This window comes from Lynx rufus, unplaced genomic scaffold, assembly GCF_022079265.1.
Source record: "Lynx rufus isolate CCGP_SWC_20201006 ecotype Redwood Valley unplaced genomic scaffold, mLynRuf1.p SCAF_3, whole genome shotgun sequence".
NCBI lineage: Eukaryota > Metazoa > Chordata > Mammalia > Carnivora > Felidae > Lynx > Lynx rufus.
In genome coordinates, this window is record NW_025814845.1 from 152,980,026 (window position 1) to 152,992,864 (window position 12,839).

General features: G+C 43.4%; 1 protein-coding gene across 3 annotated transcripts in view; it reads left to right on the top strand.

The window, feature by feature from the left end:
- The window catches only part of ZNF395 (zinc finger protein 395), a 44,062-nt gene that overhangs the window by 20,232 nt on the left and 10,991 nt on the right, over positions 1–12,839 (top strand). For all 3 annotated transcript variants that reach the window (XM_047090942.1, XM_047090941.1, XM_047090940.1), the window contains 3 exons: positions 7,971–8,217; positions 9,826–10,031; positions 11,949–12,058. In XM_047090942.1, coding sequence (XP_046946898.1) covers positions 7,984–8,217; positions 9,826–10,031; positions 11,949–12,058 — 550 coding nt within the window. In that variant the 5' untranslated portion in view covers positions 7,971–7,983. The remainder of the gene's footprint in view (positions 1–7,970; positions 8,218–9,825; positions 10,032–11,948; positions 12,059–12,839) is intronic.

The window sequence follows — 12,839 nt, forward strand, 5'->3', positions numbered from 1 at the left end:
TGGGCTCTGGATTGGTAGGCTTTTTAAATTCTCACCTCTATGTTTTATTCTTTTTTTCTAAATTCTTTTTAATGTTTATTTGTATTTGAGAGAGAGAGAGGGAGAGAGAGACAGTGCATGAGTGGGGGAGGGGCAGAGAGAGAGGGAAACCCAGAATCCGAAGCAGGCTCCAGGCTCTGAGCTGTCAGCACAGAACCCGATGTGGTGCTTGAACTCACCAGCTGTGAGATCATGACCTGAGCCAAAGTCAGACGCTTAATCGACTGAGCCAACCAGGTGCCCCTCACCTCCATGTTTTATATTTTTGTGGGTGGTTCTTTTGTTGCCAGCTTGAGCTTTCCATTACTATGAAAAGTAATAGGTCCCTTCTATTAGATCCCTTCTTCTGATAGATCCCTCTTCCCAGTGAAACTCACACTTTCTTTCTCATAGTCCTATGAAGATCAGATAAGGCCATGGGAAGGCATCAGGGCTGGGAGCTCCAGAGCCCTCCAACCTGAGCCCCTGTCCTGCTGCTGGGTCTCCACTTGTACAGAAGACAGAACTAGATCAGAGAGGATCCAAGAAAGCTGCAAACACCACAGCTTGCTAGCTTGGGCAAATAAATGACCTTGAGGAGCCTCAGTTTTCTGAGCTGTAAAATGGAGATTATATTGTCCTTCCATATTTTTTTGAGTTGGTGGGAGGTCAGGAAGAAAAGGAAGACCCCAAATGTGTGCATTAAAGTGAGTGTAAACCCAAGTGTCATTCGAACAGTCCTTGGTGGTTTGAGTTAATGAGCAGATCTCTTATATGCCTACTCTAAAAACTGCTAGAGAGAACTGTTCTTTGTGGCTCGTTCTCCAGGAGATAGTCAGCTCCTGGTTCCCTCCCTCCCACTGGGCTCTGGGTAAAATGCCGAGTCAGCAATCACTCATCTCCCCGCCTCCTTCTGGAACGCTCATAGTTTTAGCCCAGTTGAGATCAGGTTTAACCACAGTGCATGCACGCACACACACGTACATATGTCCTTATGTGCTCTCCCTTCCCCCCATGCATGTACAAAAACAGTGCTGCATAAACTGTCTCCCTCACACAGCACATTTGCAAGCATGTTTTTACTTAATGCCTGCTACTTTACATAAATTCTCTGCCTGTTTTCAATAGAACACTAAAACTCTACCTTTGCTTTTGATAACCTGCCTTCATTTTAGGGCAAGCCGCAGGTATTCTTTCTTATGACGTTACTTTTGAACCTGGGACTCTCCTCACCCACAGGGGTATCATCCATTTAAAAATCCTAAATCTGATGGGCTAAACGAGATTTGGTATGTGTCCTCAAAGGGCTTACAGTCTAAGGGAGTTGCAGCCCTACTGGCAGCGGTAGAAATAGATCCCTGAGCCTGACCATGTGCCAAGCACTGGCCTGAGAAGTGTCCCGTGTAACACAGAGTAGTGTATGCAGGCCAGAGCAGCGAAACAAAGGGCATCACAGCAGCGGTTTTGAAAGCGACCCGGGGAGCTAGGTGTGAAGGAAGGGGAAGTGCTTGTTCCTGGGCAGAACTGTGAAAACAGCTTTCCTTCCCTGCTGGCAGTGCAAACAGAATGGTCCCTTTTACTTGATTGAATGATCGCTGTGCAGCCAGACTAACAAAAGTGTTTGTTGATGAGGGTCCTTTATTATTTGCTGGAGAAAATTCAGTGTAACTAGATCAGATGACCTATTTCTATGGCCCATCTGCTGGAATATGAAAATAGCAGTGCTATTTGGGACCCTTATTTTTTCCTTCCATTATTCTATTACATGTATTACAATAATGGGAAGGCTCGGTACTCACAGGGGGATGCTGTGGAGAGGATGGGGGATAGGCAGCCTTTAAGGTGCCTGTCAATCCTGATAGTCTATAATTTTAATTTTACTGGTAGTCTAAACCATCATATACCGATGTGGTGTAATCTAGCTTTCTGAAACCATCAGAAAAAGAAGATGATTAGAATGCGTTGAAAGTCCAAATGGTCATTTTTCGAACAGCTGATTTAGAAATGTTGGTACGGAATCAATCACTAATGTGCCCAGTGCTGTATATCTTAAAGCTTGTATTGTGAAAATCTAAAATGCACACCACATATTTTGAAATGCTATAATAGGGCCTGATAAATAACTTGAGAGGTCTGAAAGTTTTAGCTTAGGCCCTTGGCCACTCTTGGAGGGGTTTCTTTCAAAAGCCAGGCTGGGCAGAGTCCTCTGGGAAGAAAGGTTGAGGTATGACCAGTGAAGGCAGTATTTTGTTTGTTAGTTTGTTTTTACTTTTTTTGGAGAAGGCACTCCAGGAAAAAACACAAAGCTTTAGAACCACCAGTGGTAATAACAGAGTATGACAGCTGGTTTCTGCCAGGGTTCAAATGGTGATCTGAAAACTATGAAGACCACAGACATGTTTGCATATTGTCATAAATATGCTGTAAATGCACGTGGCATCTCTTGACAGAGATCATCCCTGGCTAAGAATTGCTGGAAAATGAATTGTGTGGGAATCCTGTTCTCCAGTGAGTTCTGTTGTAAAATAATAGATATGCTTTGCTACAATATTTTGACCTTTGGATGAGCTTAGAAAATCACTGTGGGGAGTGCCTGGGTGGCTCAGTCAGTTAAGCGACCGCCTGGATTTCAGCTCAGGTCACATCTCGCGGTTCATGAGTTCGAGCCCCACATTGGGCTCTGTGCTGACAGTGCAGAGTCCGCTTGAGAGTCTCTCTCTGCTTCTCCCCAGCTTGCACACTCTCTCTCTCTCTCTAAATAAAGAAATTTAAACTTTTTAGAAGAAAAAAATCACAGTGAAAACAATTTTAAGTTAAAATTTTATAGATTTAAGAGAAAAAATTAGCTTTCTGATAAAAGATTTAAGACTGATATGCAAAATACTAGCCAAAGAACTGAAAACTCCAGCTGTCATTCTGGGTAGTGGCTACCCAGTGGAGATCATAAAATAGGCAGAAAGCTGAGGTTTAGTAGAGGACCTGAAACTTTTGGCAGAGGGTTGATGTCCCTCACCATGCTCCATAAACTATTCATTAGAGAGGAAGCAAGCACCCAGGATTTAGCAAATGGGAGCCTTATTCCAAACTTCACTCTCCTTAAAACAACAACAACAACAAAAAACTCCCAAGAAATCCCATTAGTTGTGTACTGAATCACGTTGCCTTACGACTTGCATCCTGTAAGTGCCATTAGGTGATGTCCTGGCTTGCTGCAGTGTCCTTGGGTGGTAGGAGAGAGCAGCCATCGTGCATGAGTACATGCACACACACGTACGTGTGCTGAGACAGGTGGTTGTCCAGCACCAGTCACATGTCAAATAGCAATTTGCAACTCAGAACCACAGAAAGGGTTTGTTTTCCTATTCTGTCTGTTCCAGTTATTTAACTGATGGCAGATGTCCTCATTAAGGGCTATTAGCACATCAGAATATGTTTGCTGAGCCTGGAAAAGAGTTAACCCCTTTTGGACACTGACCAATATATGAGGGCAGCCAACCCCACCCATTAGTGACAACAGCAGGGTAAGAAGCACAAGGTGACTCAGGATCCTCTTAAAACTGTCCATAACTGGGAAGGCTGTTTTTTAGAGTGAGTTTATGCTTCAAAGAATTCTACAGATAACTTCATAAAGTGGGATTTGGCTACTTGTTGAAACACTTTTAGCGTTAACCTGAAATAGATGTTTCTTGATCTCTTTTTGTTGCACTAGACCCATATAGTAAATTAAGGCATGGCTCTTTATGTGTACCACCGATAGCTCCCAAGAGAAAATCCATATGGGGAATGACTAGAAGTAGAGATGAGGGAAGAGGGGTTTGAAGGAGGCTATAGTTAGACTGAGAGAAGCATGCTAAGGAGGGACGGTAGGATCCTCACTCAAGGTGCAGAGTAGTAGGTGATCCTAGAAAGTCACTCTAGGTCCAGAGTTAACCTGGCTCCTTTACCCACTTGCATCATAGACCCCTGTAGGTACTGCAGTTCATTTCTGAATCCCTGAAGGACTCTGTTGATGATGTTGTCCATAAAGCCATGTCCATAAAGTAACGAGTTTACTAATGAGCACAAGAGAGGTATTGATCGCCCCTGGTGATGCTGCCTGCTCTACATTTAGTCTGATTTGTATTCTTCACTTCCATGCTATCAATCCCCAGTATAAACTTAGCGAAAATTTTCCTTAACTTTTGGGATTGTCCCATTATCTCTTTGTGCCCTCTCAGAGGGCAATCAATAAGTGTGTAAAGGTCTTCCTGAACCACTGAATGATTAACAGTGACTTGGACTGTTTGACAAGGTCATGCTAAAGCACTGACCTTTATTTTGTAGGTAGGAGCCCAAGTGGAGAAGAGATTTTCAAGGAAAGAAAATGCACAAAGAAATGGAGAGACTTGTAGGGAGCTATTTTTTTCTATCAAGGTTCATTGACATAGGAAAAAAATACCATGTAGATGAAAAGTGGCTTAATTAACTGTTTTATTTTGAGAGACCCACACCTACTAGAAATCTCCCTTCCCCTGCCCAGGAGCACTGGCTCCTATTTGTGTAGCCTCAGCAAGCTGACCTCTCTGTGGCTCAGTTTCCTCATCAGAAATAGAAGACTGTTGATCTCAAGTTGTTTCTGAGGATTTAATTAGGTACAATCTGTGAAAGCTAGTGCCTATTAGGTACTTAATCAAGGCAGTTTCCCTTCCTTGTTTCTCTTCTGCTTTTAAAAATTAAGATGTGGGCATACTATAAATAAATCAAATAATAAAATGTATTTCAGTGGATTTGGGCCAGTTAAAGGAGAAAGGCCAGAGAGAATGAAAGCAAATGCTGGGATGAGCATTGGGTGTTGTATGTAAGTGATGAATCACTAAATTCTACTCTTGAAATCATTATTACACTAACTTCGATTTAAATAAAACTGAAAAATTAAAAAAAAATTAAAAGTAACAACAAAAGCAACAAAACAACCACCACAACAAAATGAAAGCAAATGCATGTGGGGACAGGCTGGAAGCGGACAGGTTCACCAACTTGACACAAATCCAGCAGGCTTTGGAGGGCTTGGGAGTCACAAACCAAGTAAAAAATATCCTTTAAATTAAAAAAGAAAAAGGCTTACAAAAACATCGTCAGAGTCTGTTAGCCAAATATGTCAGGCCCCATCTGAAGACTGGAAGCCCAGGAATTTTGGAAATATTATCCTTTCTTCATTTTCAGTGCTAGAAACCTCAAACTTCCTGCTGTGGAAAAGTGGGGGTGGCCACTGTGTTTCTTGGTCAAGAAAAGGTTGGTTTTTTTCCTTTTTTTTTTTTTTTTTTTTTTCCTGGATGGGTGCTGCCATCTGATGTCTCCAAGTGGCACTGCGGCTTTGCCTCTAGCTCTTAGGAACCCATTGAAATTAAAAAGTCAGAGGTTCTTGTTTCTGGCTGGAGGCTTCAAGGATGAGGGTAGATGACTGAGTTCCTAGAACTGACTTAGCTTGGATATACTTTTTTTTTTTTTTTTGTAGTGGTAAATAATTTACTCCTTACATTTTTCTTCCTTTTTAGTGTTCTAGTAAAGCTTCCCAATAGTGTTATTCGGTAACACTGTGAAGTCACCAGACAGCTAAACAGGAACTCTATAGGATGCTGTGACTCTGACCTTTTCTTATCTGTTCTTTGCTTTCTAGGGAAATCATGGTAGAGATTCCATGCTATCTGGTTCCATCTGATTCCGATACCATGCTATCTGAAGCTTGGAGTAAAATACTTGTAAAAATGAGCCAGTTACTTTTTCTCGGTGTCTGCAACTTTATCGTTATCTTTTAAACTTATTTTTCCCATTTGTGTTACTGTAGAGATGTTTGCTTAGCATAATTTGCTGGAATATGGTTGGAAAGAGGCCAGGATTAGGAGATGTGGAGATAGCATGGGACCCAAACAAAGCCCCGAGACACTTTGGGACAAAGTAGGAAAAGTTTATGGAACTGTTCAAAATAAGTTTGAATTCATAGCTCTTATGATGGTTTTCTTCTGGTGTGAGTGTGGCCAGGGGAGGGGGAGTGGAAGGGAGGAGAAATGTGGCTGGAATAGTCTCTTGAAATGCCAAACTTAAGAGACTGCAGTAGAGTTAGCCTGGTGGGGAATGAAATACCATTGGTATAGAGGTCTATGAACATCCTTGTATTTTATACCTCCTACAGCACTGGGGAATGTGCTTTGCACATAGCAATTCCTCAACTAATTATTAACTGAATAAATGACTAGGAGGGTACAGAGGACCTGGAACGGCAGAGATTAGGAATGTGCTAGCGAACCCAAAGGAAATGAACCACAGGACAGCCAAAGAACTATGAGTGCTGTGCAGAAGGACGGCAGCCTGAGTTTGAAAAGGGGTAGGTCTAACTCTTCTGCCAGGAGACCCAGGCCTGAGAGGTAGGCCCCCTGGTAGGCACCTGCCCCTCAAACCCTGTGTAGGAGCAAAGGGTTCAGGTTTGTGGTGGTGAAGGGACTGCAAAGGCCTGTCCTGTTGTTAGGTGACCAGTGGAAGTCAGTTATCAGGAGTTGGTGAGAAGGGCACCTAAGTAGGCTGGGGGAACCCAGAAGGAGGCTTCTGACAGTGCTACTTTGTATTTCTGTCATACTTCACAGGTTGTGAAGAGCTTCTACAGAATGTTCTCATTTGCTCCCCCAACATATTGGTGAAGGGAGTATTAGTGTTGTGACTTACAGATGAGGAAATAGGCTGAGTAGGCACTGACCATGTGGTCTGAGGGCAGATCTGTGTTTTCCCTGCATCTCACTTAGTGGGAAGGAAGAAGCAGGGCAGGGGAGGGGTTTCCCAAGGGTAAGCTTGTTGACTGATTCAGATCACTGAGGGATCTGGAAGATGAAGTTCTTGTTTTCTGGAATGGTGTAGGTGCATGAAAGTCAGGGAGGGGCCCAGAGAACTCCTGAGGGTCCCACCCAGCCCTGGAGTTCACCGAGGGCCACAGTGATTAGAACCCCTCCTCTCTCACAGGAGGATTTTGACTAGTGAAACATCAGACCAAGGTTTCTAGCTTCAGTCTCCTCCCTAGCTTTTCCCTCTCTAGAATGTGGAAGACAGTGCTACCCAGTTCCCTGCTTTCTGCAGTATGATAAATGGGGGTACATGGATGCCTCAGAGTATGCTGAAAGGACACTTCCCATTTTTCACAGTGGCTCCTGTTTATCATGGGATGAACACGCCGACCACTTTTACTGCTGTGAAGTCAAGCTCTCAGCGTTAGTTTCTCAAGTGTAAAGTAAGGAAAGGAGAGTTAGCTTCTCATTTCTGTGGCTCTTTGCAACTTTGAAGCCAACTAAGCTTGAGAATCTACGAGTCTCTGACAAATGTCCTCATGCTCTGACTTAGCGATGTCCTACATAAGGACCTGACCTAAGGAAGCATCCTTGGTATGTGTGTGCTGAGGTTGAGCTTGGAGGACGCTCCTTGCAGGCAGAGCAGATTAAACAGTACAATGCAGGATACAGCCCTCAGGTACGATAATAAAGGATGTGTTAAGTTAGCAATGATGCATCTGCCTAAGAAAATACTTTGTGGCTTCTAAAAGCATTTTTTATAGAATAGCATTTAATGATACAGTAAAACCTACACAAACTATTAAGTGAGAATTCATGATCCCATATTTGTAGAAACAGAAGTATGTAAATATGTATGTAGAAGAAAGCATGGAATGTTACATAGGAAAATTGGGTATCATCTCTGGGAGGCAGCGTTTTGCGTGGTTTGTTTTTCTTTGTGCTTATCAGTATTTTCTAAATGTCCTACTAGACTGGCTATTACTTTTGTAAAAAGAAAAATTGTATAAGTTACTTTAAAATGTTTCATCTACTTTAATGGATACTTCTGGACTCCTGCTGCATGTAGGGCGTTGTACTAAAAAGCTTCCTGATTACTCCAGATAGTGGATAAAGGACTCCCTGTCCCCTTTGCCTCCCCAGGAAAGGCAGCAGCATGGCCAGCGTGCTGTCCCGGCGCCTTGGTAAGCGGTCCCTCCTGGGAGCCCGGGTGTTGGGGCCCCCTGGGGCAGCCCCATCCTCGGAGCCTCAGACTGAGCTGCTGGAAGGGGCGGCTACCCAGCCCTTCCTCGCCTCTAAGGACACTTCCTGCCGGGAGCAGCCCAAGGAGATCCTCAAGGCTCCTGGCCCCTCGGGCCTCCAGCAGGTGGCCTTTCAACCTGGGCAGAAGGTAGGTTGATTCACGTGTGGCCAGGTGTCTGATCTCCCCAGGCTTGGGGCTGGCAGGCCAGCAGTGCCCTGAGCGACAGGCCACAAACTCTCTGGGCACCAGTTTGTACACAGACCTTTTACTTGTATCCCTGTGAGCCCTTGGGCAGCAGACTTCTCTAGAGAATGAGCCATCGTTAGCAGACCCAGGGCTCCTCCATGACAGTGCTGTCTGGTGTCTGTTATTCTGGACTTAGGCCTACTCAAAACCTCAGCTCAAAGCATGGTAAGAGCTCAGTTTCTCGTGTGCCTCTGCCTCAGTTTCCAGCTTGATAAAACAAGAATCTCAGGCTCATGAGAGACAGATAATATTTCATCTTTGAATCACCTTTAGACATTTTCAAGAGGCAAAGGTGTTTGTTAAGTCAGGATGACATTTGGATTTCCTTTTCTAGTGTTCCCTCCCCTTGTGGCAGGGCTCAGTCATCACCTGTACCTGATATTATCACCAGGTCCAAATGCATTGCCTTCTCAAAGGCCCATAAATAGAGACTCTACCTTCTACCTCCTTGCTGAGGCTTCTGTTGTCCAGGCCTCTCTTCCCATGATATAAGTTGACTTGCCAACTGCTAGGCACCCCTTGAGAGAAGTCAGCCTACCTCTCCACCCCTACTATCTAGTCCTCAGGTAGACTTAGAATTCTCTGAAGGGAAAAATTCAGAGTGTGATCAATTCAAGGTAATAGTTGGAAATATATATAGGCAGCAGATATAAAGGACTTCAAAGGCAAGACGGAGTAAGACATCAGGAGGTTGGATACAGATTCCAAATTCATTTGGTTAGAGAATTTAATCCATTTACATTTAAAGTAATTATTGATAGGTAAGGACTTCTATTTTGTTAATTGTTTTCTGACTGTTTTGTAGTTCCTTTCTTCCTCTTGCTGTCTTTTTTTTATGAATTGTTGATTTTTTTGTAGTCATATAGTTCGATTCCCTTCTCTTTTATCTTTTGCATATCTACTAGAGGTTTTTTTCTTTCTGGTTACCATGAAGCTAACAGAAAACATGGTTATCACAGTCTATTTCAAGATGATAACAAGCTAACTGTAATTGTACATGGATTCCATGATCAGAAAATAATTCCAGAAAATGGCATGTTTGCTCTCTCCATCTAGAGAGTTTATACGGATCTGTTTTGGGAAGAACTGATCCACTGTGGCTAATTTGGGTGCCCAGGTGGGAGAAGGTACTTGAGCTGGGAACATGTACTTGAATTAAAAATGAGTCAGAGATAGGGGCACTTGGGTGGCTCAGTTGGTTAAGCATCCAACTTCAGCTCAGGTCATGATATCATGGTTCGTGGGTTTGAGTCCCATGTCGGTCTCTGTGCTGACAGCTCAGAGTCTAGAACCTGCTTCAGATTCTGTATCTCCCTCTCTTTCTGCCCCTCCACTACTTGTGCTCTGTCTCTCTCTGTCTCAAAAATGAATTTAAAAAGTTAAAAAAAATTAAAAAATGAGTCATGGAACTAGTTTGTGGCAGGTGGATCCTGGCTCTCACAACTGGGGGCATATGGCATAAGAACTACCAAGTACTGACCACTGGTTGCTCTTTTTTTCCCCCCTCAGGTTTATGTGTGGTACGGGGGTCAAGAGTGCACAGGACTAGTGGAGCAACATAGTTGGGCAGAGGACAAGGTGACTGTCTGGCTTTTGGATCAGAAGTTACAAATCTGCTGTAAAGCGGAGGAGGTGTGGCTGGCTGAGCTGCAGGGCCCCATTCCCCAGGCACCAGCCTATAGGCCTGTCTCCAGGAACATTGATGTCCCAAAGAGGTTTGTGTGGGAGCGCTTGGGCTCTGGGCTCTGGAAGTCACATGGGTGGTGAGGTACGGGGTTGTGGGACGTCTTGTGATGGGAAAGGAATGTGAAAGTCCTAGCTGTCTAGTTGTCAAGATACTGGACAAATGGGATACAGAGAGGGGGCATCCTTTCAAACAAACAAACAAACAAACAAACAAACAAACCCAGAATGGCGTCTTTTCTTCCCTGTAACTCTATTATGAGTGGTATATCTTTGGCATGGCTAAGGGCTATTTTTGCCCCTTCATTCTTAAATTAAAATTAGTAGTTTTTCATGATGAAAGATGGGAAAAATGGCTTAGATCAGGAGTCAGCCAACTTGTTCTGAGTGGGCCAGATAGTGAATCATGTAGTGTGTGGCCCAACCAGTCTTTGTCCCAACTACTTAGCTCTGCTGTGGCAGTGTGAAAACAGCCACAGACAGTACACAAAGGGCATGGCCGTGCTCCAATAAAATGTTACCTATGGACACTCAGATTATAATTTTATCTAATTTTCTTGTGTCACATATCAAGAGAGAATTCTTTTATTTTTAGGACCATATAACAATTGTGCCACTCTTAGCTTATGAGCTGTATAAAAATAAGCAGCAGAACACGTTTGTCCCACAGCCCATAGATTGCTGACCCCTGGCTTAGATCTTCAAAACCGCTGATGAGTGAAGAATGCCTATTTTGCTTTAGAATTTTATGATACAATTTTCCCCCAAGAATGAATGAATATATACATACATATATATATATATATATTCTCATCTCCTAATTTCTATATTATATATTCCATTGGTCTTGTAAGACTAAGAAGGAAAATTGGCCAGTGGGGATTGCCGTATGTTCAGGGTGTACAAGTAGTCAAGCCCCATTCCATTATTTCTGTGTCTGTCTGTGGGTACTACCCTTGTTGACAGCATATCCAGTGTCTTCAGACCAGACCAGAGCAATAGTATTTGCTTGTGAATTCAGTAGAACGCTGGCAAAGAAATTGTTTTGTTATTCTATGGAAATAAAAATTCAAAGATCACACACAAAAAGGGGATGCTAATATGTTTACTGTATTACTAGTCTTGGTTTAGCTACCTCAAACATGGTCCCAGATTTCAGTGGATCTGAACTGTAAAGAAAGAATTAATATAGTCCTTTGAAATAGATGAGCCACCTAGAAATTTACTTCAGAATAACTTTTCATACATTGGCCGTAACTTATAGACAGCTCTAAGTTTACTTCCACATAATGTTTGTATGGATTTTTAAAAGTCCATATGGATTTTTTAACATATGGATTTAAAAAAATTACATGTAAAATTTTATAGACCTCTGGTTTCTAAGCATTGAGATTTACACCAGGAGATTTAGTGTTTCTGGTTTACTTGCTCATTGGCTTGTGTACTACGTTCAGGAGCTATCAGAACACCTCATCATTTTTCTTAAGGGGAAGGGAAAAGAACTGGTTAGTGTAATTGCACCTTTCTTAAATTTCAATAGAAGATGAGGAAAGGAGGGTAATTTTAGTGCCTTCAAATTCCAGCAGGCGTCTTTATCCCTGTGGTTGATTTTATTGCTTTTGCTCTTCTTCCTTTCCCCCAAGTAAAATTCTCAATTTTAAGCCACAGTTAGAGTTACAAAGTGAATTTCGGGGACAGTGGCGCTGCCTCCAGGTGTCAGCAATGGCATGGGGACCGACCTGCTTGCATTGGAGTTGACTGATACTAGAAATGCAGTTCAGAATGGGTATTTTTCATGAAGAATGAGGAGAGAGACCTTCATGCTTTAGTTAGCACGCACACTGGCTAAGTGGAGTGGGGGTATAGAAGGGACAGTCCAGAAGTGCAAGCCGATCATGCTACCCGCTGTGTCAGGAAGTAACCTTTGGCATTTACCCACTTCAATCCAGGAAGTCGGATGCAGTGGAAATGGATGAGATGATGGCGGCCATGGTGCTGACGTCCCTGTCCTGCAGTCCAGTCGTGCAGAGCCCTCCTGGGGCTGAGGCCAACTTCTCCGGTGAGGAAGGGGTCCCTGGTGGGTACTGGGTGTGGCACAGGCCCGCCACTAACTGCCTCTGCTTAGACCAGCCAATTGCCTGGCAGTAGGATTTCCGGAGTCTCTTCTCACTTGCATCTCAGACTGGCTGAGTGGCATTGAGTTAGATGCTTCCATTCTTTTTCTTCAGTTTCCTCAGCTGGGGAGGAGTTTCCTGGTGCATTGTGAAGATGATTGAGCATGAGGCTGAGCCACACTGGCCACTCGAGTAAGTTCTTCTATGGGAGTAAGTGAGTGAGGCACTTTGGTGGGGGCCTGAACAAGGCCAGTAGAGGAATATTTAGTTCACAGAGAAACTTACTAAATGGTCCCCTAGTGGCCTCAGAAGATTCATGCCCCCATTCCAAGTGCCTAATTCAGCCTTGTAAATTAGTGCGGGCCTACAGGCCAAGGACCTGGAATAAATGAGCTGAAGTCTAACAAATCCAATTGCTTAACACAGAGCAATAGTATGACTTCACAGCAAATTCCTGAATTAAAAGAAAATCCTTCTGGTGCGACCCCTAAAATACATATGATCAGTAATATGGGAGGAAGAAGGGTTGCCTTATGTTAGTAGTTTGACCAGACTGATAGTGAACCTGAAGTTGTTTTTGAACTTCATTATAGGGCTGGCCTAACTTACTCCCAGGGAATAACTTTTCTTCATTGGTGACATCTAACTGAATTGTAGGCTACTTAAAAGCTTACAGGAAAATATGAGTTATCTGTGAACACTTGTCAGGAGGAAAGTGGCCTTTGC